This window comes from Grus americana, chromosome 1 (assembly GCF_028858705.1).
Source record: "Grus americana isolate bGruAme1 chromosome 1, bGruAme1.mat, whole genome shotgun sequence".
NCBI lineage: Eukaryota > Metazoa > Chordata > Aves > Gruiformes > Gruidae > Grus > Grus americana.
Genome location: NC_072852.1, coordinates 188187574 through 188214133, shown reverse-complemented (window position 1 = coordinate 188214133; position 26560 = coordinate 188187574). Strand labels below are relative to the sequence as shown.

The window sequence follows — 26560 nt, the reverse complement described above, 5'->3', positions numbered from 1 at the left end:
TTGATCAATGAATTTCACGCCTTTTATTTTTTTTTAAATAAGTGTAAATTTCTCAGGGACATACTTATTGTGGAAGGTAAAACGAGTAAATACCAGAAGAATCAGGGATGTTATCATTCATCTAGTGCTTTCTCTAATCAGGAGAGAAGAGAATTGCTGTTTGCTGGCAGGTTTTGCAGCTGCCCACTGACAGAAGGACGCGGGGTCTGGGGATGCCCTGATCTCCTGTGGAAGCGCTTGCCCCAGTTATAAACCCTGGCCCCAGATTAGCTTTCACTCCGTGCTCCCTCATCTGCCCTCCACTCTGGCTTCTCTCACATTCATATTGCTGAAAGTTTCATGAATATAAAAAATTCCACTGGCTTCGCTGTGACCCCACCCAGAGGCCTGTTTACAGCACCAGCCCATATACAGCAACATTTAAAAAAACCCAACAGTCTTTTTTAATTATAGCTTAACTGCTGGCAGGATCGGGGGCTGGATTTGCATTTGTTACCTGCCCCGATCATCGTGTGCAGACAGATCTCTGTAATGGATGCAGAGCTGCCTTTAGCTTCCACGGGTAGATAGTTCTGCACAAGCAGCACCGGCAGGTCAGGCAGGTCACTACCAGGCCCTGTCATTTACAGGACAGCCAGCCATGGTAAACGGAGCTCTTGGCTCTGATTTAAAGCTCGGGTTTTTGTTACATCAGTATCAGCCACTTTCTTCTGCCATTAATAAAACAACATTTCTTCCTCCATCTGATAAAAATCACCTAAGGGATTTTTTGACATCAGGACCCTCATACACTGTTTCAAAAGTTAAGACGTAATTCAGCCACAAGCCCTTTCTTTGCAGTTTGTTTTCTGTATCCTTAGCGTACATCTGAATCTCATTTAGAGGCTCTTCTGTGGAAATCCGGGGACTGGAAATGCGTTCAGAAAAACCACAAGCGCATATCCTTGTGTAACGACCCAGCTCCAGGAGAGGGCGTTTACAAACATGCTTCTGGCCTCGCCGAGGCAGATGTGACCTCCTTTCCCCTCACACCCACGGCTCTCCGCGAGGAGCTCTGCCGCCCAGCCCCTACTCCCCTGGCCCTGCCTGCCCCCTCCCGCCGCGCCTCACGGGAGCCGTTACCCCTCAGCCCTTTCCCGCCCCCCGCGCGCACCGCACGGGGGAGGGGCAGCAACGGTCTTCCCTCCTGCCAGGCCGCCCTGCGCATGCGCTCGCCGCGGGGCGCCTGCAAGTCGCGCTTCCGCCGCCGGGGGCGCTGCCGGCCGGGCGCGTGGACCTGACACCGCCTCCGGGAGGTGGTTCTCGTTCGGGTCCGCGCCCGAAATCGTGATGGCGGCGGCGATCGGGGGAGGTGGGGAGCGGAGCAGCACCCGGGACCGGCTCCTGGCGGCGCTGGAGGATCTCGAGCTCTTGGCCAGGTACCGCGCTCTGTTCCCCCCTTCCCGGTGACCGAATGGGACAGCCCCAGGCGGCGGCGGGGCGCCGGGGGTGGAGGGCTCGGCGCTGTACGTGCGCGGAGCCTCCGGCGGGGGCGGCGAGAGGAGCGGGTGTCCCCGGGGTTGGGCCACGCTGACCCCTCACTGGGCTGCGAGGCGGGAGCAGCGCCCGGCCCGGGTTACAGGCGTTTTCCGGCTCTCTTGCCGTGCCCGGGCCGGCTGTGCCGGAGAGGGGTTGGTGCTGCGCCGGGTGCCTCGGTCCGGTCCTGCGCTCTGCTCCACAGCTCGCACCCGGGTAGGAAAGCACTGGCGGTGCTTTATTTCCCATTTTCAGAGCAGAAGGAGAGCTTCCTTATTCTTTCCGCTTGCTTTTCTTTCTGGGTTTGCACCTGCATTTCCTGTGAGATGCACCCCACCCACCCCCCAGATTGTAAGCTTTTTATTAATCACTAAAAATCATGCTTAAGTCAGCAATTTGTAGATGGTATGGTGTGACTTAAGCCGTTCTGGTCATTGCCTTTATTAGTGCTAAACTTACTCAGAGTAGGCTGCAGAGCTCATCTGTGGAGCGATGCAAATACTCAGGCCATATTTTTGAGGCTGGACTGATGACCCTCGTCCAAGTTGTCCCCCATGTTGTGGAGGCACAACTGGCAGTGCAGTTAAACTGGTTCCTAATTATTTTCCTCCTCTCGAGGAAAACAGAAGCTTAGGAAAACTTTTTCAGACCCATACTATCTATGTGGCTGGCTCACTGTATGATTATCACTGATAGGACAAGGAAAATACATTGGTCAGTTGCTCTTGTTGTTTATGGTTAGGTTTTATTTTCAGTTATAGATTTTATTGTGACATATAGGTTGCTGGAGAACATGTGTTTTTTGGGAAAAAAAACTTGCTCTTTATCTAAACTTTTTTTTTTTTAAATCCTGGCACTAGTATTCTACTGTAATTAATGCAGAGCAACCCTCAACAGTGTTTAGTGAACCTTCCTGTTGATCAGCAAGTGTTGCAGCACCGTGGAGCTAGGCCTTTCATAGTCATGATGCTGGTTTGGTGGTAGGGGCAAAAATTAAGCAGCATGTCTGATCTGTAGCCCTTGTATAGTTTTGAATCTGCATCTGTGCATCGTCTGGCTAACGCAACCCTCCATGACATCAACCTTGACAGTGGTAGTTGACCTACTTACAACAGATTTTATTTGCTGCTGCTCAGTATTGGTCAGGTATAATAAAGCTTTAGCAATAATGACAAGTATCTTTATTCTCTATTTGGTTTAAATTATTGCAGTGCTCAGGAGTAACCAAGAGACATAGACCGAGATGCTATTTAGAGCTTTACTGGTGAGGGGCTTTTTCAGACATTTTGAAAAGTACCTGTTTTCATTTTAAGATTCTGGCCCCGCTCCTGCATTGGTCATACGTCCCATTTGAGCTGCTTTCACTGGTCCAAGCAAAGAATCAGTTCTGTTCTAAGGGCAGTATCTCCAAATAGACAGCTACTCATGCATAGCGTTGAATCCATAGCCTTAGAAGTCAAATAAGTTTACTGAATTTATAGAAAATGCCTTTTTGCATTGTGGTCTTGTTTAGCAAGTCCCCCCTGAGGTTCTTGATGGCTTTTCAGAATGGTGGCAAAGTAGGTGGGTACCTGGAAGCGTGATCAAGAGGTTTGTTTGAGAAGCACTTCTAACCTAGCACCAGAATATTATTAGGTTTTTTGTATTTGTGTGTGTTTGATATACAACTAACATACCATTGTGGAAATACTTGTTGTAAACAGTAGTTTCACAACAAACTTTTTAGGTGTTTGAAAGTGTAGGCTTAGTTGTTCTAAATCCAAGTGTGAAATTTCCTCTGTTGAGGAAAAAAAGGAAGGAGAAGTAGAGAAATAAAATAGAGAAGACAACTTTCATGCCCTCTTGCAACAAACAAAGGCAGTAGAAATAGGATATGAATGTGTTTCATTGTGCTGTTTCCTCTCTCAGCTTCTGCTTATGTCTTATGTAGTTTGGCAGGATCTTAGCACATTTCATGACTACAAATGCTCAAAGAACAAAGAGAAAACACGATCCAATCACAAGACTATTCACAGAATTACTCTTAGCTGAGAAATCCCTGCCAACACTGTACTATAAAACTATAAAATACTCAAGTCCATGAATACTTTTGTAATGATATCAGTACTCTGACAATTTTGGGATGACTTGATGTGATTTACAAATAACACCCTAGAAAATTGCACAAACAAAGAGTTTTTCTTTCAGGGAACTAATTGAAATTTTGGCAATTTCAAGAAACCAGAAGCTTCCACAACCTGGAGAGGAGAGTCAGGTAAGCTGACTTTCTAAACTGTATTTCTCTGGGTAAGCACAATGCTTTGCTTCTAATTTTTTCCTTTTTTTTTTTCCTCTTTTTTTCTTTCTTTTTCCCTTTGTCCTTGCCTATACTCAGGCTAGTGGTGATCATGAGGTTTTGGCCCCACTACAAAGGCATTCTTGGTCCTCATGTTGCTGTTTGTTTGTTGGTTTGTTGAATGTTTCATAGGCTGTTTGTGCAAACAGAGGAAGAAATTTTGTTTCATTTTTCATGCAAACAGAAATACTCCTATGGATGTCAGTTGCTGCTCTTTGCAGCAGGATTGAGGGTGTGTTGTTACTCTTGCTAAATTAAAAGTTCTACAAAACTCTTGTTCAATAGATCCTGGAACTGCTGATTCAGAGGGATGGAGAGTTTCAAGAGCTAATGAAGTTGGCAGTTGATCAGGGGAAAATTCATCATGAAATGCAGCTTTTAGAAAAGGTAGTAGAGAAGCGGGATAATGATATTCAGCAGCTGCAGAAACAGCTTAAAGAAGCAGAACACATACTGGTAAGTTTATAATACTTTTGAGCATCTACTTGTGGAAAAGGTTGTTCTGGAGAAAGTGATGTTGTGTTAGTTTGAGAAGATTTAAATATTTAAAACTTCATAAAAGCTTAGTGGTTTGTTTTTGTTTTTTTCCAGTCATTGAATACTGTTTAGTTATGGTATTCAGTTTTGTTTTATAATGCTAATTTTCTTCCAAACCTACTTTACCTCTGTATATTTTGAAAATGTTCACTGAATAGTTTCTTAAAATGCAATTAAAGTCAAGGGTTTATTCACTGAGCCAACTTTATGTAGAAGTTTACAAATTAAAGATGTATTGAAGGTTTGGTTTAGTTTGTTTGTTGTTTTTTACAACTAGGCAACAGCTGTTTATCAAGCAAAGGAAAAGCTGAAATCAATTGAAAAGGCAAGAAAAGGTGAGTATCCATGACTGTACGTAAATGCAGTTGTAAAGAAGTTGCTAATGAGCTCAAGTTAGGGTTATTTATTTTTTTTTAATTCTGCCATCATGGATTTTGGATGCTTTATGTGTACACAAATTTCCCTTTCATTATGAACTTATAACCGTTTCCTCAGAATAAAGGCAGGAATGAATTACGGCAAACATATCCAAATATTAAAACTTAAATTCAAGTGTTTCAACACTCTTCTTACTCGGATAATTCTATATCTGATTACCTAAGCAGCTCACCAAAGGCAAATTGCCTCAGTAGGTCGACTGAGGAAAGGGAGAGAATGTTTGTGTTCATGGATATTGTAAAACAACATTGTATTTGAAAGACTGACTAGCTGGTGATACAGGTTTGTATTTGAAGCCATTCCTGCTACTCTGTGGCACTTACCAAGCTAAGCCAACATTTTTGTGTGTTGGGAGGTATTTTCTTGGTGTTTTTTTTAAAGTGTCTTTTATCACTTTGTTATACCTCTTCCATATTAAAAAAAAAAAAGGAATTTCATAAAACTTCTATTACTTGTAATACAGGCACGTATTTAGAAGGGCTGCTACACGTGTTCTCTACAATTACTAAACAAAACATTTCTTCACTACAGAAAATTCCATAATAAAGTGGGTACTGAAGTTTTCTTGTAAATTGTGCTTGTCAAGTACACTGCTTAAGAGGTTGGATTGTGTTTTTCACAAGATTAAAGAACTGTTGACATTGGAGGTGTACTGAACTCATGGCTGTAAAATCAGTTCACTGCGAAGCTCATCCTTGCACAATCTAAGAATCCTCTAAGCAGTCATTGCATTTGAAGCATGCTCTTAATGTTTGACAAAATGACATTCCCAATCTTTTCAATGTTAGTGTCCAATATTCTGAAACAATTGAATGATACAGTCTCTTGAAAGTATAGTAACTCTTTGTCCCTTCTTCTAGGTGCTATTTCCTCTGAAGAAATAATTAAATATGCCCATAGGATCAGTGCTAGCAATGCTGTTTGTGCCCCTCTGACGTGGGTACCAGGTAACTTATGTTTATGACAATAGATTTTTTTTTTTTTAATAATAATAAAGCATGGTCAGTATCTGGTCTTGTAATGCTTTTATATAGTGAAAAACAGTGGGGTTTATTAGAGTAACATTTCAGCTGTTAGATCTAATATTGTCAACAAAAATGGATATCCAAAGTTCTGTAGACTTTATATATGTCTTCAAGAGGCTATGAAACTGCATGCTTCCATTAACTGACTGGCCTCCTCTGCTTGCTCTTTTTTTTTTTTTTTTTTTTTTTTACCCTGAATGTTGGCCCCAGTTATAAGTTAGAACCGAGTGTGTTAAAGGCTTTTCTATGTGCTTGCTTGTGTTCCCTCCTGCCCCTTAAAATATTCTTTACAGGGGATGTTAGTCATCAGTGGAGTCAGAAGCAGGGCTTTTATTATGTCAGGTTTCAATTTTGGGAACTATCCTCCTTGTCCAAAATGTGAATGTGTTTTTTCCAATTCCTATCCTTGCTGTTTTGCTGTGAAGTAGCAGGGAGAGTAAAGATATCATCTAAACATGGTTTTTTGTTTTGTTTCTTAAATGTGCTTTTTCTGCCAAATTTGAATGAACAAAGAAAGTCTAAGTGAAAGACACAGACTTGGATTTTAACAAAACAGCTGTGATGCTCATTGCTGATCCAAACAATCACAGTGTGGGCTTTTTTTTGTAAGGAAACTAGGCACTGAAGAAAAAGTTCATGGCTGCAAGACAATTGTTAAATATTTAAAAACATTTATTTTAAAGGGGACCCACGTAGGCCATATCCTACAGATCTGGAAATGAGGAGCGGTCTTTTGGGTCAGATGAACAATCCATCCACCAATGGAGTTAATGGACACTTACCAGGGGATGCGCTTGCAGCGGGCAGACTGCCAGGTAAGAGAAACTGTTTTGCTTTTCTTTATTCCTTGTACAGTCATAGCAATTATACATTTCCCTTAGCAAAGGCAAATCAGAGTTAAAATAATGAAAATGATGGCTGACATTGTTCCCTAGCAGTGAAGATCTAGTAAATAAAGCTAACAATTAGAAATTGTATGATTTCATTTCATGCTAAATCATACTGCAAGCACTGCGACTAAGTCAATATAAACAAAACTCACTCAGTTACCTTAGAATCACTTATTTTAAATTGCTGTAAATAAAGTGATATCAAATCATATTGAAAAGAAGCCTTTTCAAAGCAAACTTTTCTTAGCAGTGATGACAAAGTATGGAATTGTGAAAGCTGTATTCAGAAAAAAAGAGGTTTATTGTCATCCCCTACCTTTCTTTAAGTCTACAGTCTATACAGCAAGACTGTTTGCTTAGTTGTGGATTGAAAAGACATTGCAAAGGACAGCTGGTGAGGTAGTACCTTGAGTGTAGGAATCAAACTTTAACCTCTTAATTGCTTAGTGAAATGGGCACTTCCAGTAATGTTAGTGGGATTCATTTATTCATGCTAAAATGGAATTTAGCTGTAAAATACAGTAACTGAATCAAGAATTTAGTGGTTCTGTACCCATACATCATTAATCTACCATGGTTAGACTAAATTGTGGAAAAGTCCTTAGTTTGGATTCATAGGAGATCTGTAACAGTTCTCACCTGTCTGTTAAGGCTCTTGCAGGTGCTACGGAAAGCTTATCTTCAAAAAATTATACTGAATATATTTAAAACCCCCTGTATTGCGAGAAATAGCAAACTTTGATTTTGTGTTTCCAGTCATCTGTCTAATCCTATTGTCACCTCTTAGGAAGTGACTTAAAGTTCTGCATCATCTCACTTTCTAAACCTCTGGCCTTGAATAAAATGGGTCAGTGAGCTGTATAGATGTGGACCCTCACATCTGTCCATAGCGACCAACCAGGGAAATGCTGAGGATGAACCCATGTATCCTTCCTTTTGAAGTATGGTCAGAGGAGATGTTTTGATTGTGTTTTCCTCTTGGAGTTTGAGCATGTGTTTGCCTAAGTTTTGGTAGAGCCCCTTGTGGTTGCCTCCTCTGCCTTAGCGGGTGCAGAATTGTTCCTTTTACTTTTGAGTGCTGTCTCTGTAAGAACTGAAAGCCCACTTTTTAGGATTTTTCCTTGAGAAGCTGGAAAATGTGGGATTTAAACTCCTCAAGTAAAGTTGTTAACTGAATCTGAGTCTCCTATGTCAGGGGAAATCCTCTAATTACTAAACTGTTGGGTAAAAGGGAAACATCAAAAGAGAAAGTAGAGGCTGCCCCAGCATTTTGTGTAGGGATCCTGAATCTGTTAGTGTGTGGAGGCATGTCCTGAGAATACTAATTATGGGATCTAGTCCTTTTAGAGACTTCTGCAGAGATGTCCAATTACTGAGTCTGCAAGCCAGCCCCTGGTCTGCTTGGTACCCTCAAAAGTTTGAGGCTGCTTAGCACGCACATTCAGCCTGGTTTAATAGTGAACTGGTTCCAGCATTGAAGCATGGCCACAAAATGTAAAACACTGGCTTATGTTCTCAGCTGGTTCAAATAAAGTTGGTTACCTTCACCACAGCTGGGATGAGACCACCTGGTCCTACTGTTGGTCTTCCTAAAGCAGGCACAGAACCGGCATAAAGGCTGCATTACGTTCTTGCATCTGTACAGCTAGGTAATGCATCAGGTATGACTGTGGCTGTAGTTCCTGTGCGGAATCTCAGGTGTCTGCAGACTTAAAGATCAGAAGCTACTATGTGTGTGGAGTTTGTGTGCTTCTGAGTTAGCACCTGAGTGAGAGTAAGTCTACCATAGCTGACTCCCTGCTTAGACAGTGACCTCTTTTTCAGTTCTCAGAGTCCCATGTTGGGGGCTTTTGTTCACTTCTGACTCTGCCTAATTGTTTTTAATTCTTGCTATAAGTGGGAGATAGCTGGTTTCTTCTCTGGGATAGACTAGCTACAGTGCCCGGTAATGAGTGGAGAAGAAGAGCACAGCAGTAGGAGCATAAATTAAAAGGAAGGGAGCAGAAGTGGCATATAGATGTATACTGCAGCTTTGAAATGGGAGCCATTTGGGGTAAGGAAGGGAGGGAGTGGGAAGTGTTGTGGGGGGCGGGTAGGTTGGTAGGGAGTGTAGGGTGAGATGGCTTTGGAAATAGGAGGAGAAGAGAAGAAACAGAGAGAGCTGAGAGAAGTCAGAGGCAACCGAGGCTGGCCTGGCTGAGGCACAGTGGGGCATTCCCACCTCTAAGTATCTCTGTGGCCATGGTTTTGTAGTAGGACACTCTTCTCCATTGCACTTGGTGCACCATATTTGCTGTTGGAAAAATGATAACCGAGGTGTTTGAGCCAAATTTGGATAAAAGCTTTCACTCTGAATTTCTGTGGTCTACCTTAAGGGTTGGGGTGGTTTTTTTGATCTAATGTTTTCATCTATTTTTGCCTACTGACAGAGGGTGACCATTTTCATTACTGCCAGTGGTTGTGAATGTTAAGTCAGTTCAAACTGTGCTTTGAAGATTAAAAGCTCTGTATGAATATATACTGTTTTGAAGTAGAGTGATGAGCGATCAAGAGCTACCTACATAAATAGGCCTCTCCGGCAGAGTAGGCTTTTACAGTGATAGAATGGCTCCATCATGAGATGTTTTCCAGCTGTTACTGGAGGGTTTCATCTGTCCAAAATTCAGGCAGGATTTTAAGATTTGCTTTAATTTTAAATTGGAGTTCTGGTTGAGCTGTCTTGTTAAATTTGTCAATATACAAAGCTGATAGTTTGGTTGATTATGCCCCTTTTTTCCAGATGTGCTCGCTCCTCAGTATCCTTGGCAGTCAAGTGATATGTCAATGAACATGCTACCTCCTAATCACAGTAATGACTTCATGTTGGAGCCTCCAGGACACAATAAAGAGAACGAAGATGATGTAGAAGTTATGTCAACAGACTCCTCAAGCAGCAGCAGTGACTCAGACTAGGTACAAAGGGACAGTATCCCTAGTAGACCTTTCCTGTGGTGAAGGTAGGTTGGATGCTGTTCATCACAAACAGCAATACCCTTTTGTTATGCTGGCAGCCCTGTGTAGGGAGAAGATAACAGCTGACTCAGAAATAGGGTGACTAATTTATAACCATGGACTTCAGAATTTTTTTTTTTCCCATTAGATGTTCAAGTAAAATGACTGGGAGCTTTCTGCTGGAGGAGAGATGCCACACTTCCAGTGATTATGTGAATGTGTATGTTTGCAAGAGATGTGCGTGTGTATATATATATATATTTACTATACATTAGATGACAAAAGTTCCTGGGAAAAAAGGTGTAAGGGGAATCTCCTTGTATGTTTGTTAGTAACTTTACTCTTTTGATGATAGCCTTTTCTATGGCACAGAAATGAGGCATTAAATTTGTAATTTTAATATCTTGTTTTGTTACTGCCTAAATCTGTTCTTGATCATCTCGTGTGTGCTGAGAACAAAAATATGGCAATAAGGTGTGTGTGTGTGTAAAAAAAAAAAAAAGTTTGTAATTATTGTAATATATAACGAATGATTTGTCATAAATAAACTCAGCTTTGATGTAACCCTACGTTTCATTTTGCAAACTTAAATCTTAGATGAGTTACTGTGTAACTTCAATGCTCAGCACATTTTATCCCAGTACGTGGCTGAATTCTGATTGAGTTTCAGAAGTTTGTACTCCATTTTCTCCTCGGCAAAATGCCAAGTCAGTATTAGAAGCAGCTGAGCAGTCAGGAACTGAAAGTCTGTCCTTTCCAGCTTAGCTTTGTGAGGTGCACACATCACTGGGTAGACCCTGAGGCAGTGATGTAAAGCACCCATTCGAAAGGCTTCACCATTACTGTGGTTAAGCATCCTGGGACGCTGGAGATGAGACGCTTGCGGCACGCTGCAGGTTTAGCTCCTTTCGCTTCAAAGTGCTCACAGATTCTTTATTCTTGTCCCCTATAACTTTTTCAGTTCTCTGAACCTGCTAATTGGTTTATTTCAGCAGTTGCATTTTGCATTGGGTCTGGCTGGGATGGAGTTAATTTTCCCCACAGCAGCCCTCGCAGCGCTGTGCTGTGTGTTGGTGGCCAGCAAGGTGTTGGTAACACCCCGGTGTTGTGGCTACTGCTGAGCAGGGCTGGCACAGCACCAAGGCTGTCTCTGAACATCCCCCCTCACCAGTAGGCTGTGGTTGGCAAGATCCTGGGAAGGGACGCAGCCAGGACCCCAGCTGACCAAAGGGATATTCCATACCATGCGATGCCTCAGCAATAAAAGCTAAGAGAAAGGAGGAGGAAGGGGGGGCATTCGTTATTTACAATGTTTTTCTTCCGGAGCAACTGCTATGTGTACTGAAGCCCTGCTTCCCAGGAAGTGGCCGGACATTGCCTGCTGATGGTAAGTAGAGAATAATCTTTTGTTTTCCTTTGTTTCTGCGTATGACCTTTCCTTTTGCTTTATTAAACTGTCTTTATCTTGACCCACAAGTTTTTTTCCATCTTATTTTCTCTTTCCCTGTCTAGCTCAGGAGAGGAGTGATAGAGCAGCTTGGTGGGCACCTGGTGTCCAGCTAAGGTCAACCCACCACACGTTTCCTTCCTCAGCTACAATGTTCTTTCATCTTTCCAAAGACGCTTCCCTTGGCTTTCCTCTCCTTGTTCTGTTTTGCTTAAGGAGTCATTTTATGACAGCTACTTTTATCTTAAGTAACCCTCTGATCAAATCAGAAAACCAATGTGATGTGTTTCTGCCCTGCCATGAGGCTTCCTGAAGCACTGATCACAATCCTCTCCACTTCTCCATTTTGTAGATTCCTTGCAGGAAGTATCCGATAAATCAGGTACTCCCTCATTTGCTCAGTCTTTCAAACATTGCTCTCAGTAATGCTGCCACATATGACCAACAAGTCCCATAAGGATGTAGAAATCAAAAGGACCTCTTCGGTCAGGTTCAATCATATAATGCAGGGCAGTGTTTTTTGTCTTGAGAGACACAGGGAATTTGGTTTTGTCTCAGCTGTTCCTTTTGCAAGTATTTTCAGAGTTACTAAAATTTCACCTCTATTTTTGCCGTCTAAAGTTATTCAGATACATATACATTTTAACCTTTAGTCAGTATTGTCTTTTCCTCTTTGGTGTTTACCCCGTGTCTTTACAGAGAATGGTATTTCCTCTTTAATTCATGTTAATCCCAAGATACCTGCCCTTTCTCAATTGTCCTAGTTGACCTTGCCTAACCCCACTGCAGTTCACACTGCTTTTTCTTAAACATGTGTTTAATACACAATATTGCAAAAGGCAGTTTCCTAATGCTTTGTACCATGGCATTAGTATTTTCTTCCCTAAGCGATCCTCTCAACACATCTTATGACACAGCCACAGCTCACGGGTCTCTGTTTGTCTTCTTATTTATAGGGATGTTATTTTCTTGGAATGAAATACAAATAGAGATAATTAATAGTCATGGAAAGTGTAATGTACAGTCTACCCAAAACTCTTGTATGGCTGGATCATGTGATTTACTAACTGAAATATTGTGGAGGTGGGTGGTTGTTTCCAGACATAAATAAGCATGAACAGAAGCAATGACCACTGCTTTTTCTGGGTTGTTTGCTAGTCAATTAAAGGATTAAGTGGGACCAATGTGTTACATGTAAGAAATAGGTAAGAAAGCTCTGCCCACTGTTCACTTGGTATAAAATCAGACACTGGGTATAAGATGCATCCTAATCAGTTTACATCACTGCTCCAAACCGTATGCTGTTCAGGAGTATTTTTCTCAATTCTGGATAACAATAATGCCATTTTAGGTGAATGCCATTTTAGGTGAATGGTATCTATTGCAAGCAATTTAGCAAACCACAAAGTTTTAACGGCGTGTTTTGTTATTCAGTGGCTTAGATGTGTACATGATAGATTTTCCTATTTAGCAAAAGTACCAAAAATCAAAGTAAACATAACATTTAGTTGAAAGGACTGAGTCTTAGCAACTAAAAACTACTAAGAATCAAATTTTCAGGGGTGGGGGTGTACATATCAAATGCATGTTATTTAAGTTGGGGATTGCCGACAGCTGATTGCAGTAATGCACTGTAGTCATTTAATCAGGCCACTTAGAAAGGATACAGGAACCCTGAGGTATGGAGATACTGTTTGTGTCCTCATTTCAGTAACTACTTGTATATTTACAACAGATAAAATGAATATAACCATTAATGGTAACAAAATATTTATTGCATGACAAACCATTTTACAGTGACCCCTGGTTTTCCATCAAGAGCTAGATGCCTTCTAAAATTTAAAATTGTACTAAATAATTTTAATTTTTTTTCATTATTCTTTGGAACAGATGGGCAGGACATCTGTCAACTCTTCCTACAGTCTCTTTGTTGACAGCTGAATGGAATAATTTTCAGTGTACATATTGCTTTCAGGAACAAAATTCCACTTTTTAATAGAAAAAAGTTTTCTACAAAGATATAGTAGTAAAGGAATTTTCAGTAATATTTCCCATTTCAAAACTGCTTTATAGCATTATCTTCTTTCTTCACTTCAGAGAAAGAATATCTGTCCTAAGGGAAGGTGCACGTAGTTAATACTTCAAATTCTAAGTAGGAGGCTTGAGATCATCAGTAGCATCCTTATACCTCACATCACTCTGCATCTCAGCATAAAAGCCATCTCCATTTAAGAAAATGTATGTGCAAAGTAAGGAAGAGCTTTAAACCCTTCAAACTCATTTCTTTTAAGAACTGACAAGTCAATTTGTAATTTCAGACAATTTGAATCTTTCAATATTTGGCTTACCTTTATTTCTTTTAAATAAAATGTATCTCAGAACATTTTGTACAATGGGTATATCTGAAGGAAACAGACAAAAGAACCTTTTAAAAGAACCCTGAAGAGAAAAAAAAATGAGCCCATTAGTGATTTTTTTAAATGTCATATCCTAAAATTAACTGATGTCCTAATGACTACAGCTGAAAAAGAATCAAATTTGGTTACAGATTCTAGAAAAATTAAAAATAGAAACTTGTTGGTTTTGTACATATTTTGTGTACTGTGACTTCATTCCCTACCAATTCAATCATTTAGTCACATCAAACTGAAAATTAAGTTCTATCAAATCCCAGTAGCCATACAGAATTGCACCCATCTGTGCTGTTTAATACTGACAACCCTCTTTACCCAAAAAGTATGACTGTCTGCTGTAGAGCTACGCCTCTAAATGAGACTAGTTTGTACAGTGTTATTTTTGTCAGCCTAGTAGAACACTGTAGGCAGCTCTTCATGAAAGAGTTTAGTAACGTGATCAGGAATTAAGATCGACTGCAGAGATGTGAAACGCTTCTGCAGTTAGGTTCTAATGTAACTGAGGCTACAAACAGAACTCTGTAACAAAAGGGGTTGGCAAGAAGGGTCAGGGAGTTTTCATTCCCTACAAAAGAGCCACTGCAACCCTTCCATGTTCATATTACCCTGATTTTCAAGTATGTCTGCAGGAGAACGAGGCATTGTCTGGAAAATGTGACTTTTGTTCACAACAGTATCTTAACCGAAGTTATAAGACAAGGCTAAGTTTAAAAATTGGTCCAAGATTTATAATTACAGGAAAGCAGCATGATACATAAAGTAGTTTTACATAGAGAACAGGACAGTGGTTTAAACAAACCTGTTTCTATTGGGCCCGATGCTGCAACTGTTTCCAAGTGAGTAAGCTTCACTGACTAGTTCTGACTTCCAAAGGGCTATTCATCTAGATAAAGATTAACCAAATACTATGGCTTTTCTATAAAAGAAAACATTAATGGTTAACAACTAGAAAATGTTTGTTGTCGCATAAAGCCCCATCTAGCTCTGGAATGGGAGACAAACTGTTGTGTGAAATACGGTGAAAGCACCGAAACATTTGGCATCTTTCTAGCTTTGGGAAGGGTACTATTTTCACGTGGGCAGAGCGAGCATGATATATCCTCTCCTCTTTTACACCAAAAAAGCAGGTCTGGCCTTTAGTTTGTTACATATTATACAGTTAGTTTTTATGCTAGTTGGTGACTTCCTGTGTACCCCTTCAGATGATCGAGCTCTTCTGTAAAGGGATTGTAACCTTGCTCTCTCAAACAGCGTAAGGCCCAGAACAGTTGATCTGCTGGAGGAAATTCATCCCATTTAACCCATTCCCAACCTGTAGGAGAAGAAAAAAAAGAAGCCAGAGTGTAAAATTAATCACATAACAATTCTGCCTCTGCAAGCCTGGGTGGATTGTTCTTGTACAGAAACTGCCAAAGACATATTCAAGTTCTCTGTTGCATACACTGTCATTTTAAATTTATTGTTTTCCTCTCCTTAAGCCTCGACCCTACTGGAAATGAGTGTTTTCTCAGATCTATGGGATAAACGTAGCTGTAGCTACTCCCTGACCTCACTCTGTTAGCGTGTGGCAATAAAGGGAAACAGAAACTTAATGAAGCTCAAACGTGTATTTCGATACAGCCGAGTAAGAGAACGGCCGTACCGGCAGTTCTCCGTGACGAGGAACCCGAGCAGCAGCCCACGGTGACACCCCCGCCACCGCGCACGCTCCTCACCCTCGTTCTTCTCGGGCTCGCGGTTGCGTGGCTCCGCCCCCGGCTCCGCCTCGCCTTTCATGAGGACTGTGACGTAATGGTAGCGCGCTCTGGTGCACACCGAGTTGACGGCTGAGGCGAAGCGTACGTTGTGCAGCCGCAACGCCGCCTCCTCCAGCGTCTCCCGCGCGGCGCACTCCGCCAGGCTCTCCCTGCGGGCGGGGGAAGGCACGGCCGCCTCAGGAGAGGGGAGGGCCGGCCCGCGGCGGGCAGCCAGCTCTCCCGCGCCGCCGGCGTGCGCGGCCCCGGGGGGCGGCTCGGGGTTCCTACCCGAACTCCAGGTGGCCTCCGGGGAGCTGGTAGGTGCCGGCCCCCACCGGGCCTTTCCTTTTGCCCAGGAGGACGCAGTTCGGGTGCGCGGGGCTGGTGATCACCACCCCCACGCCGATGCCCGGCCGCGGGTGCTGCACCGTGTCACCCATGACGGCCGTGGTCGGTCGGGGAGGCTCCGCCCCCCTCAGGCCCGGAGCGCGGCAACGGGCGGGGGCGGCTCCTCCAATCAGGCGCAACACATGCGCGCCCTGGCGGCGGTGACGTCACTTAGGGGCGAGGCCTGTGGCTGAGTGGCGGCAGTCGCTTGGACTCCCCGCGGAGCCGCTGTGGGGAGCCAGCGCGCCTGGCCGTCGCCGAGTAACTAGTTCATCCCAGCTCAGAGACGCAAGACCCGGTATTTGACCACTGTGCTCGCGTCGCTACCAGCAGTATGAGGGCAACAACTGTCGCTTGTGAGGAAAGCAGTGAGCTTCCCAGGCAGGCTGGGAAGAGGGAGAGAGAACCGCCTGCATGGCCAAATGGCTTTGTGTTCTGTAGTTCATTTTGGGTTTGGGGTTTTTTTTTTGGTGTCTGAATACCAAGGGACTAATGAGGTTACCGAGGCTTGGAAATAAATATGTGCAAATGAGGGCACCTAAACCCAAACAAACTAGTTACAAGCTTTCTTTTGCTTTCTTGGACGTCAGGGTGCCAGCTGGTCTCTGACTACAGATTTGTTCAGAACTCAGAAAGTGGCCCCTCTTAATTAGCCCACAGTTCCTGCTGGGTGAAGAGTGTGACTCTGAAGCATCGTTAAGAAATCATTAAAAAAGAAATTGCAGCGTTAGCTAAGCAGAGATCCAGAGGCAGAATAACAGTTCCTGACTGATGAGAAATAAAAATTTCTGCTAACAAGTGTTTACTTTTATTTTCACATTTTTTTATTATAGAAAGATAATTATGTAGAATATAAGATAAAAACTTTAATGTTCCTTATAAACAACTAATACTTGTCAGATTTTCCCCTACTAATTATCAGCCTATTCATCACAACAGGGATATGAAGTAGTATTCCTTTGCAGGACTTTCGAATACCTATTTGATAAGGTTTTAACATACTTGTATACAGATGTTTTCATTTACTTATGAAGGTCATAGGGCCAAATTGGCTTAAAAAATTAATTGCTAGGTTTTCTGGGATTTGTTTTCTGGCATTTAATTGTCTGCACTGGCTTGGTACGGCATCAGATGAGTCCCAGTGTTGGCATGAAGGAAACGTCCAGAGTCCATAGGTGGGTGCGCTAGAAGCAAAGCTGCCCTCTGACAGTAGTTGGCTGTTTTGTTTAGTTGTGATGTCAGCCCACACCCTCAATTACTGGCATTAGTAAATAAAAATAAAATAATCTTGGGCAAATTGTCAAGCTAACTGACTTTTTGTAAACCAAGCTCGTTCATTTATATCTGTCCTCCAGTACAGCTGAAGTATCTCCAGATTAAACATCAGTCAGTTACGGCATTTCTGTATTTACATATTAGGATGACAACCATGTTATAAAAATCTTATCAAAGACTTTTCCTTGCACACTAAGCTGATTCTTTTCCAATACCTCAAAACACCACAAGGCTGTTTACCCGAATGATGAAAACATTCTGCTTTCTGTGTGTATGCCATTTTCCTGTACCTTCTACCAAACAGCATTTACCAAGAAACCTGAAGGTGGCCATCTGTGATTCTACTCATACCTTTTTAAATATAAAAAATATTCATATACTCATTATGCTTGTGAGAATTGTAGGAAGATACAATTTCTTACAAATATTTTATTATATAAAGATAATTATGTAGAATATAAAAACTTTCATATTTCTTACAAACAACTAATAATTGTTAGTAGGCTAAGATTTTCCCTTTCTCTTTTCCAGCCTATTGATGACAACAAGGTCACAAAGTGTTATTCCTTTACAGGACTTTAAAATAGTTTTTTTGGTGATGTTTTGAAATCTGCTTTAATACAGGTGCTTGTATTTAATTGTTTCTATTTCTTCATCTTATGTTTGGGGTCATTAACATAAAGAATACTGTGTGAAAATAAACTACATTTTGTTGACTGAATCTGTTCTAATCAGTTTCTCTTCAGGATTTATTTCGGTTGCAGGCATGTGCTCAGAGGTTTTGCAGATCATGAAAGAAATATAGGCCGGTATTTCTGAGCGTGATGGTGAGCAGACATCCACTGAAGAAAAGAGATGAGAACAAGCAAAGAATGAGAAAGTAAAAATGCATCTTCTACTATGGTAGTATGTTCAAAAGCTTGCAAGGTTATGATTTACATGCTCTTGTAAACTTTATTAATATTTCATCTGAGAAAGTACTTCTGTGAGATAAACAGCTAATACTGTGTATTTAAACAAGTATGCATCCAGGCTGCTATTGAAAGAGAGGCACCTACTTTTCAGGCCCAAGCACTTGTTCCTCATGCTCGCACTGTTATTGAAGTGGCTGTGCAGTGAACTGGATGAGTGAACTTATCTGGCTCAAAAAGCCCCCACTTATTAAATGCATTTGTTTTCTAGCATGCTGTGGGCAGCACAGGGAGGGGATGGAGCAGAGTTAGATCAGATTAAACATAGCATGAAGCCAAGCCTAACTCAGCAAACTGAGAAAAAGATTATTTTTTCAGCAGGATGGGTTCCCCGATGTGGTTTACAGCTCAGGTACATGAGCGATTGAATTGGTACAAGAGAGATGGCGAGTATGAGCAGCTGGGAAGAAGAATGATAGGACTAACCATGTTAGTGACAGGCCAGGTTTATGTCAGATTAAAATGACTATGCAGCCATTCTTTAAGAACACCACACATAGAGAAACCAGGTCAGAAAAGCACAGTGTACAAAAGCTGCTTGAAAAACAGCTACACAACCAGAAAGCACCCGTCTTTCTGAGAATCTCATGCATGCAGTTCCCTTGCTGTGGAATTTACCGCATAGTCGCCTTCTCTTGGCAGAAGTATGAACTGGAAGATTTAAGGATTATGTTTAAATATTTTACATTGCAAAGCTGACATTCAGAAACTGGGTGGAATATGACAGCAGTGCATGGCATCAAAGTCCTGCCAGCAGGCTGGCTGAAATGTGAGCTTGAAAGATGTATGGATTTTCCCTCACTTGCAATCAAGCAGCTGGTTATTATCCTGAGCCCTAATACTGAAAATTTACAATTTAGCATTGTTGACTGTTTCCTCACTTGTATTTCAGCAGAAATATTTCCATGACACCTCATGCTTCTGTTAAATCACCAAGTCTCTTACCATAAATCATCCCTTGCTGTAATGTTACAGCTTAATAGAAATCAGTACCAGAAATTAAGCAATGTATGATATGTTGGTTTTGTGTTGAAATGTAAATAAGCTCTGATCACATGTAAATACTAAAATCCTGCAAGGCTTTTTTTTTTTTTTAACGTAAATCAGTAATATTCTGCTGCAATTTTAGTTGGATGGAAAGTGCATTTCTACCATGATATACTAATATGCAGAGAGCTGAGCCTCACCTAAAAAAAGCAGTGCCAGAACTTCTTTGATTTGGGAGCTGAAGTGAGTCTCCTGGGGACTGACTTGTCACCGCTAGTGCAGTGTTGAGGTAAGAGTCGCAGAGCACTAGAGCTCTGTTCTGGCAGCAGATAAGATTTCTTCTGACAAACTCATGTACTCAGTACTTGCAAAAATACAGAAATCCATTAAAAGATCTGCACCTTTTGATTTAAAGAATGGGTTTTCTTTTTAATTTAATGGAAATGAGTAGCTCCTAACTCTGACACCAGCAGCTGCACTGAGTTGAAGACCATTCATCTCCTTAAAGCCAAAGCTTGTAAGATCACAGAGGGAGGCCTGGATCTGTTAAGTCCTTTGGGATTTCCTGGGATGTACAGTGCTACAGAAATATGAACATGTGTGGATGATTTTTATTTCCTGTGAAGATACCAGGCATAGTTAAACTTGCTTACAAGTTTTTAATTCCTTGGGCTTATTTTTTGTAAGTATACTAAACTGTAAATATTGATACATTTCTGGCATCTCTTCTTAGCGCACCAATTTTTTGGGGAAATTTCAGCAAAGCCAGTTCAGTTATTTCTAAGAGATACATTGGGGAAGTATAATTTGGGTTTGGAAAAAATAAAGCCTTTCAGAAGGAAAAAGACACTCAGTGCTGAGAGGATGAAAAGCTATTCAAGTTAGTGTCAGTAAATCCTCGTGCCATTTGTTCACAGAGCTTTTTAAAGGCTCGCTGTTGTTACCTGAGTGTTTCACCTCACGTGGCATATTCCAGTCCCTTCAGCTTAAATTTATGCACTTAATTTTCCTTGAGATGCTGTCAGTTAGAACTGGGAGGTAGTTTTGCCTCACAGCTGAGAAATCAGGGCTATCTGCCCTTGTCGCGTTCAGTATCAGCGAGTTAAGTCACCAGAAGCGAGTGTTCTGTCAAAAACTGCTCACATAGTGAATAAAGCTGAGGCATGATCTAATGAGCTGTCCTCCACTGCCTCTGAGATGTGGCAATGGCAAAAGAGTATTTGGTCTCCATGTTTCTGGGTGAAAATCCCGGCCTTTTTGCCACAGTAGGATGCTGCACGCTCTTCTCTAGGATGGGAGCTCTTGTTCCCTTTCTCTGCTGGGCTGTTTTATTGATACTCAACTTCAGTTGTGTGCCAGAGTCTTTTCAATGAGGATGGCCAGCCTGCTTTATGCAGCCATGGTTCTGCGTTGACCAGGTAATTGTAGCTAGAGCACCACTCCAGTTATGCCACTTTTAACATTAGGAAAGGTGGTTAATTAGGAGAGGTGGATAATCTGCAGCTTTCTCCTTCTATGGGGATAATATAATTCCATGACTGATATTTTTCCTTTTTTTCTCCTCAAGCTTGCTATCTTAAAAATGTGTGAAATAAAGATACACAACATACTAATAAGGGCACAAAGCTTTACACTTGAAAGCGCCAATGCAAATTTTACCTACCCATTTAATTTGTTGGTGTTTTTTTATATGGCAGTCCAAATGCAAAGAGTAGTTGCTTTAGACAAAACAAGGAGAGAAACCGAATACAATCTTTGGGGTTGCCTTTTCCATTTAGATTCAATCACTAAATTGTCCTGATTCAAGAGGCAGGAATAAATGTTGCTGTGCTTTTAAACAGGTCTTGCATGGAGTTGGTAGCTGTATCTTCTACCAGGATATTGTGCAATAAGTGCTCTGGAGATTTTAGATAAAACAGAATTCTCCAGTAGAGTCTGGTTCTACAACAGTAAAACAGACTTTGCTCTTTGCTCTCACGTAACTTAAGAGAACTTGGATTCTTGCAAGACATGTCTGAATATTTTATATATTCCTATCATGACTTGCATAAAACATCACAGAATAGCTGACAGGAGTTATTTTCTATTCAATAGCTTGTCATGCAATTTGTTAAGTCGAGATGCACTACCATGCAAGTGCATCTACCAAGACAAATGTCTTGTCTTTTAATCCCTAAATCCACTCGCTTTTTCCCCTTATACATAAGTGGCAAACAGCAATTCTCATGATCTTTAGATCTGCTTTAGTTTGCTTTCTTGTAATTTGAGATTGTTTAATTTCCTTAATATTAGTTCTCTGCAATTGCAAATATGCTCTAATACTGATAATTAATATTAATTGCTTGTCAAATTATTTTTTCCCCTTAGTTTATAACAGATTTGGTATTTTGTATGTCTCCATCTAGAATTTTCTAAAGTCCACAAAATGCATTTTAATAGTAATAAAGAAAAAGGAAAGAAGATCAGTGAGAAAACAGCTTTTGTTCCAACTCTTTACAAAACCCCCAACACTAAGTAGTAATACCTTTATTTTTTAGTACTTGTGCAGGTCCTCTGTGATAATGCCTTGCACTGATTCTTACCTGCAAATAGACAGTTTATTTTAGCATGAACAGTAAGCAGTTGAATGTTGACCCTGAGCTATGTACCCCTGATCTCATTTCCAAAGCTTAGACAGGATTCAGGTCTAAAGATGTAGTCAGTGCATTATGATGATAAAGACCAGCTTCATGGTTCAGTGCTGTGATGTTTATCAAAATTTCAGTGCAGGAGAAGAAATGAACTTGATCTGCCTGCCTGAACTTCCTGTGAATTGGAAGAAAAGAAAGACGCATTGACGTGGTGGGGTCACTGGTTAGGTCCCATGTGGCCTCCCTTCCTTTCCAGTCTCTAAACTTGGTCTCTTCCTTTACCATGGCTGTCAAGTAGTATGCTGCTAGAGAAATTCTTAGGAAATCTGTGGATAAAAAGTAGGCAAGGGTTGACAGCATCCCCAGTGTGCTGCTGGCCTGTCTGTCAGGGTAATTAGGGATTTGATGGAGTGCCCAACGATGAAGCTATGGAGAAGACTGAGTAAAAAGAAGAAATTAAGACTGCTCACCTCCAGCTGAAATACTGGAGTTTCCACAAACAATCCTTTTACTTAAGAAAGAGTATCCATATAGCAGAAAGGAAGTTTTGAAGAAGTTAGCCTACTTTACCTTTGCCTATGCCCTGACCTTACCTTTATGATAGATTTATGATCTGCATCATTCTCCACAATCCTGGCTTCACATTAAATTCCAAAGAATGTTTTTTCATTACCTTTTAATATCAGAATTTATGAGATATATAAGATTTTCTACATTATGTAGTTCCTTATCACAGAACAGAAAATCCTCGCTTTTAATATCGTACTTTGGAAAGGGCCTAGCTGAGCAAAAAAAAAAGGTTGATTCCTATATCCTTCACTGACTATCATGAGCTCCTGTACTTTTTTAATACCAGAATATTCTTTTTTATATCAGTGATGGAATTATCATTCACACCTGGTTCCATTAAGAGTATTCTTTGTCATCAAGCTATGCTGTCAGCCCAGAAGTGGTCACAGTCTTCACAACGATTCATAGAGAATCATGGTGTGCATATGCAAGAGCAATAGGACAAATTAGAGCTGTGCTGTGATGAGACAGTTTTACTGTCTTCATTGTTTATTAATTATTCCTTTGCTCTGCTGTATACAGACAAGACTGAGTCATCAAAATGAGTGTAGGTGGTGAGACAATTCTCTTTTTATTTGTAGCTCTGCCATTAACATTTTAAGTGACCTTGGGCAATTCATAGGCTGGCAAAGATAGATTGTGCTCCAGCCCCTGTGAAACTTCTGGGCGTATTCAATCCCAGAGCAGCCTGAGACAGAAGAATATAAAAGTGGCCGTTAGCTCAGGACAAAAATCCATCTAGGACAGTACCTGGTGGTCTAGAGTGTATGTCTGGAATATAATAGGCAAGAAATCATGACAGGGCTTTGGCTACTCTTCTACAGCCATCTGTGGCTCAGTGACTTCTCAAGGCAGAGGTGGTTTCTATGTATTTACTAACCCTTTTCTATGTATTTACTAACCCTCTTCTTGTTTATCTTCTTCAAACCTACCAAGACTCCTCTTGAGCCCAGGTAAACTTCCATCATTTGCAGCATCCATGGCAAGGTGTTCCACAGCGTAGCTATGTGAAGAAGCACTTTTGCAAAAAAAATCCTGTTGCTTACATTGAACCTTTCACCTACCTGCCTTCCCTGGTGTTTCCCAATTCTTGTATTGGGAGAGACGGTGAGCTGGTGCTTAATGTTCATACTGTCCCCAGTAGAAAACTGCACCCATCCAGACCTGAGACTGCATATATTAAATGCCTGTTGCAAGGACAGGTGAAGATGTCAGAATCCTTGCAGGAGAGACACTGGAGCACCTTCACGGAAGGACCCTGGATTGCCTTTTCTGTATGACAGTCATTGGAAGGACAGATGGAATAACCTGCTCATATTGCAAATGGGTACAGTGAATAGTTTCATGGTATTGGATGCTCCTGAGGGTCCCCTTAGCAACCTGCAGTGTGTCCAGAGTCAACCATGACAGTTCTCCTGCAGACAAGCAATGCAGAGGGAATTCACTGGCTGCAAGACGTGCTATGTAAAGCAAGGTACATACCACTGAAAGATTATTCTCACTTTGATTCAAGTGCAGTTTTTTGCTCTGACCTTGGCTGGTCTGGCAGCTAAACCAGTTTGTTCACCTACCATACCGAAAGAGTGGGCTCCTCCCTCCTGCCTTCAACTAAAAGTGTTCTGGAAAGCTCAGTGAGGTTTTCTCCACAGGTACTGGGACACTTTTAAATGCCTTCTTTTGTGCTTGGAAATTTTTTACGCTCTAAACTCATGGCCTTGGCAGAAGTTTTGGCTTTCTCACTCATATGTCCTTCTTTGCAAGACCGTCTGTCCTGATGTTTTTCAACTTAAATAGCAACCACTGGAGCTTACAAGGTCTGGGAAACAAATCAGATTGTACCATTGTCATTAGGTAGATGTGGTAAATCCATAATAAAACAAATTAATATCTATTTCATAATGCCTGAGCCTTCTGGGATGCTTTATTTGAGCTCAAACAGTTGGCTGTTAAAACATCTTTGCTCCTTCTACCTCATTTGCAATGTACCTTTTTCCTCCTTTATAGTTTTAAATACAGCTTCAGAGAGGGCCTCGGTCCTGTGTTAAAAAGCTTATTCTGACTTTAGCAAGAAATCTCACCATTTTAAACTTTGAATAGGAAGGAACCTATATCCAGATTTCTCTGGAGATTTAGCAAAACACCTGGATATCTATTGGAATCATACAGTGCATTTCCCTTTCCTTGCACAATCTCCACGAGTGTAGGTCAGGTATTGAACTAGGCTGAGCCTATGCAAACCTGAGTTAGTTTAACTGGACTCACTAGGAATTTGCCTGGTTGTAGTCAAGATTGTTATCTTTCCCTGTTTCTCTAAGAAAGCAAAGAAAAGGGGAATGCATAATTTCCAAGAACTGATGTTTTTAAGGTTTGAGTTGCATTAACTCCTGACCACCTTGTACTGACAGTCTGTGCCGGACGGTGGCACTGGTGATCAGACAGAAAGCAGATGGAAATTCATGCATTTTTACAATGAATCCCAGTTAGACTAATTCTCACAGCTGAGAAAGAAATCAGACAATGCAACATCCAAATAATTAAAGCCCTCCATACTGCTGGGTATCAGGCTATAAACAATGGCAGCAGCTGCCACAATCTTTCTAGAAGTCCTTCAATATTGTGAGACCATATAACATTTCTTCTTTTGATTTATAAAGTAAAAACCTTCTTCATCTTAAAACTAGAAGAAGTCACTCACAGTGAAAAGAAGATACAATAGTAGTTGTACTCTGAATGTCTTACAGTTCTTTGCTAAGAATGAATTATAAGCCCAGAGAGATTTGTCCAACTTTCTTGCAGTAGCAAACAACTGAGTCAGGATGTAAGTCTGGTTTCCTGACAGGCAGCCAGTACTTGTCTCTGAACAGCAGCTTTGGGCTTCTAAGCTTAAAGTTTTAAGTTTTGCCAAACTTCATCACATCGTCTTTGTAAACTTTGTTGCATACCCTTCTTCCCCTTTCCAGAGGGAGGTCATTTCAGAGAGTCTCCGGGAGTTATGAGATTTCTTGAAGTTTGTGTGTGGAAATGACATATACAAGTACTGTCCTGTGATGGAGCCACTGTCCTGTGATGGAGCCACAGGCAGGTCTGGTGACTAGTGAACAGCCACTGTGTGTACAGAAGAGAGGTATTTTGGTGGAAAAAGAGCACAAAGTTTTACTGCTCCACCCCCCCCCCCCCGCCTCCTTGGCAGAAGGAAGTCTTTTATCAGCTGTGGTGGAAAATTTTGGATGGTCTATCAAAATTTTGCAGCTGCTTATAGGTTCAGTGACATGTACTCCTACCTTGTATGTCTGAACATAAGAGGTGCAGAGCTGAGCACTCTGCTGAGCTTGCTGCAGTGCTGACAGGTGACAATAACACTAGGACAGCAGAGGACCAGAAGCAAAATAACTGAACCATAGTTACTCCATCTTTTGCAATACTTGCCCAAGGAGTGGTGTGTGATAGTGCACTTTCAGTTTCAGAACAAAAAAATGCAACTTGTGTGGTTATTGGATAATTCCAGTTACAAAGCTCAGGAGAATCACAGCTCTGGCATGGCTTTCCTTCAAAGCAGATCTAAATTTGACACTATGCATGGAAATAACTGCATTTTTCCTTATTATTGGTAGAGGACATTTCTCATTCCAGTTCCTCAGGACACTACGCTTTTCCTAATTACTGTTTTCTTTCAGAGGAAAAAGCTTCATCTCCTTGAGACTCACAAGGTCTGCTCATGGGTTTCTACAGAGATGTCTGTCCCCCACGTCGGTTCCTTAGTGATGTGACTCAAGGCAACCACAGTAAACGTACACATACTGAACTGCAAAGGCAGAGGCGCAGCTTCGCGCGGCGTGAGGCAGAAATGGTTTTGTGTGGTGATGGAGGAGCCTGGTATGGGGGCAGTGAGGATGGGCTGCGAAATAAGTACCTAGACATACTGGGTCTTCAGTTCAGTACCCACTGACAGCACAATATTGTGTTTTGAGTTATTGCTCGAAGACACTCTGAAATAGAGAAAAAAAATATAAGAATCCTCAATGTAAAATTAATGACAAATTTTCCATTTTGAAGCAGAACCAGGGCAGGGATGGTAGAAGGGAGCTAGGGCCCTCTCCGCCCGCCTGACATGCACGGCGCCAGCCGGGGCCGACGTGAGCAGGACGGATGAGGGGGGATTACAGCCCTTTTTATGATCTCTGTTGGAAAATAACCTTTTTAAAAAACAAAATCTTTGAAAAACGAGAGCCTGGGAAGGCAGTTAGCTGCCCGCCCGGCTGAGTCCGCCCCGGCAGGGGGCAGCACAGTCCACCCGGGCACGGGCGGGGCCTTCGAAACCATAGAGTCGCCCCTCCCCCCACGCCGCAGGCGGTTGTCATTGAGGGAGAGGAGTCGCGCGAGCGTTTCCTGCTCCACCCCGTTCCCTCTGCCCC

At 41.7% G+C, this 26560-nt stretch overlaps 2 protein-coding genes across 3 annotated transcripts; one reads left to right on the top strand and one right to left on the bottom strand.

Moving 5' to 3' along the window:
• The first annotated feature begins 1289 nt into the window (after nt 1-1289).
• On the top strand, nt 1290-10292 carry MED4 (mediator complex subunit 4). Of its 2 annotated transcripts, none has more exons than XM_054812799.1 (8): nt 1290-1418; nt 3703-3769; nt 4136-4306; nt 4665-4722; nt 5686-5772; nt 6534-6665; nt 9520-9692; nt 9880-10292. In XM_054812799.1, exons 1-7 carry the CDS (start codon nt 1330-1332, stop codon nt 9690-9692), a joined length of 777 nt encoding a protein of 258 aa, XP_054668774.1. In that variant the 5' UTR covers nt 1290-1329; the 3' UTR covers nt 9880-10292. The 2 variants fall into 2 exon arrangements, with proteins under 2 accessions (XP_054668774.1, XP_054668773.1); XM_054812798.1 differs by having other exon boundaries at nt 9520-9736.
• A 2642-nt stretch (nt 10293-12934) lies between these two features.
• NUDT15 (nudix hydrolase 15) lies at nt 12935-18584 on the bottom strand. The gene is given in 5 exon segments (XM_054823852.1): nt 12935-14904; nt 15308-15498; nt 15617-15864; nt 15866-15980; nt 18580-18584. Coding segments are annotated over 5 exon segments (705 nt in total). The 3' UTR covers nt 12935-14758.
• Between the last annotated feature and the right edge of the window lie 7976 nt (nt 18585-26560).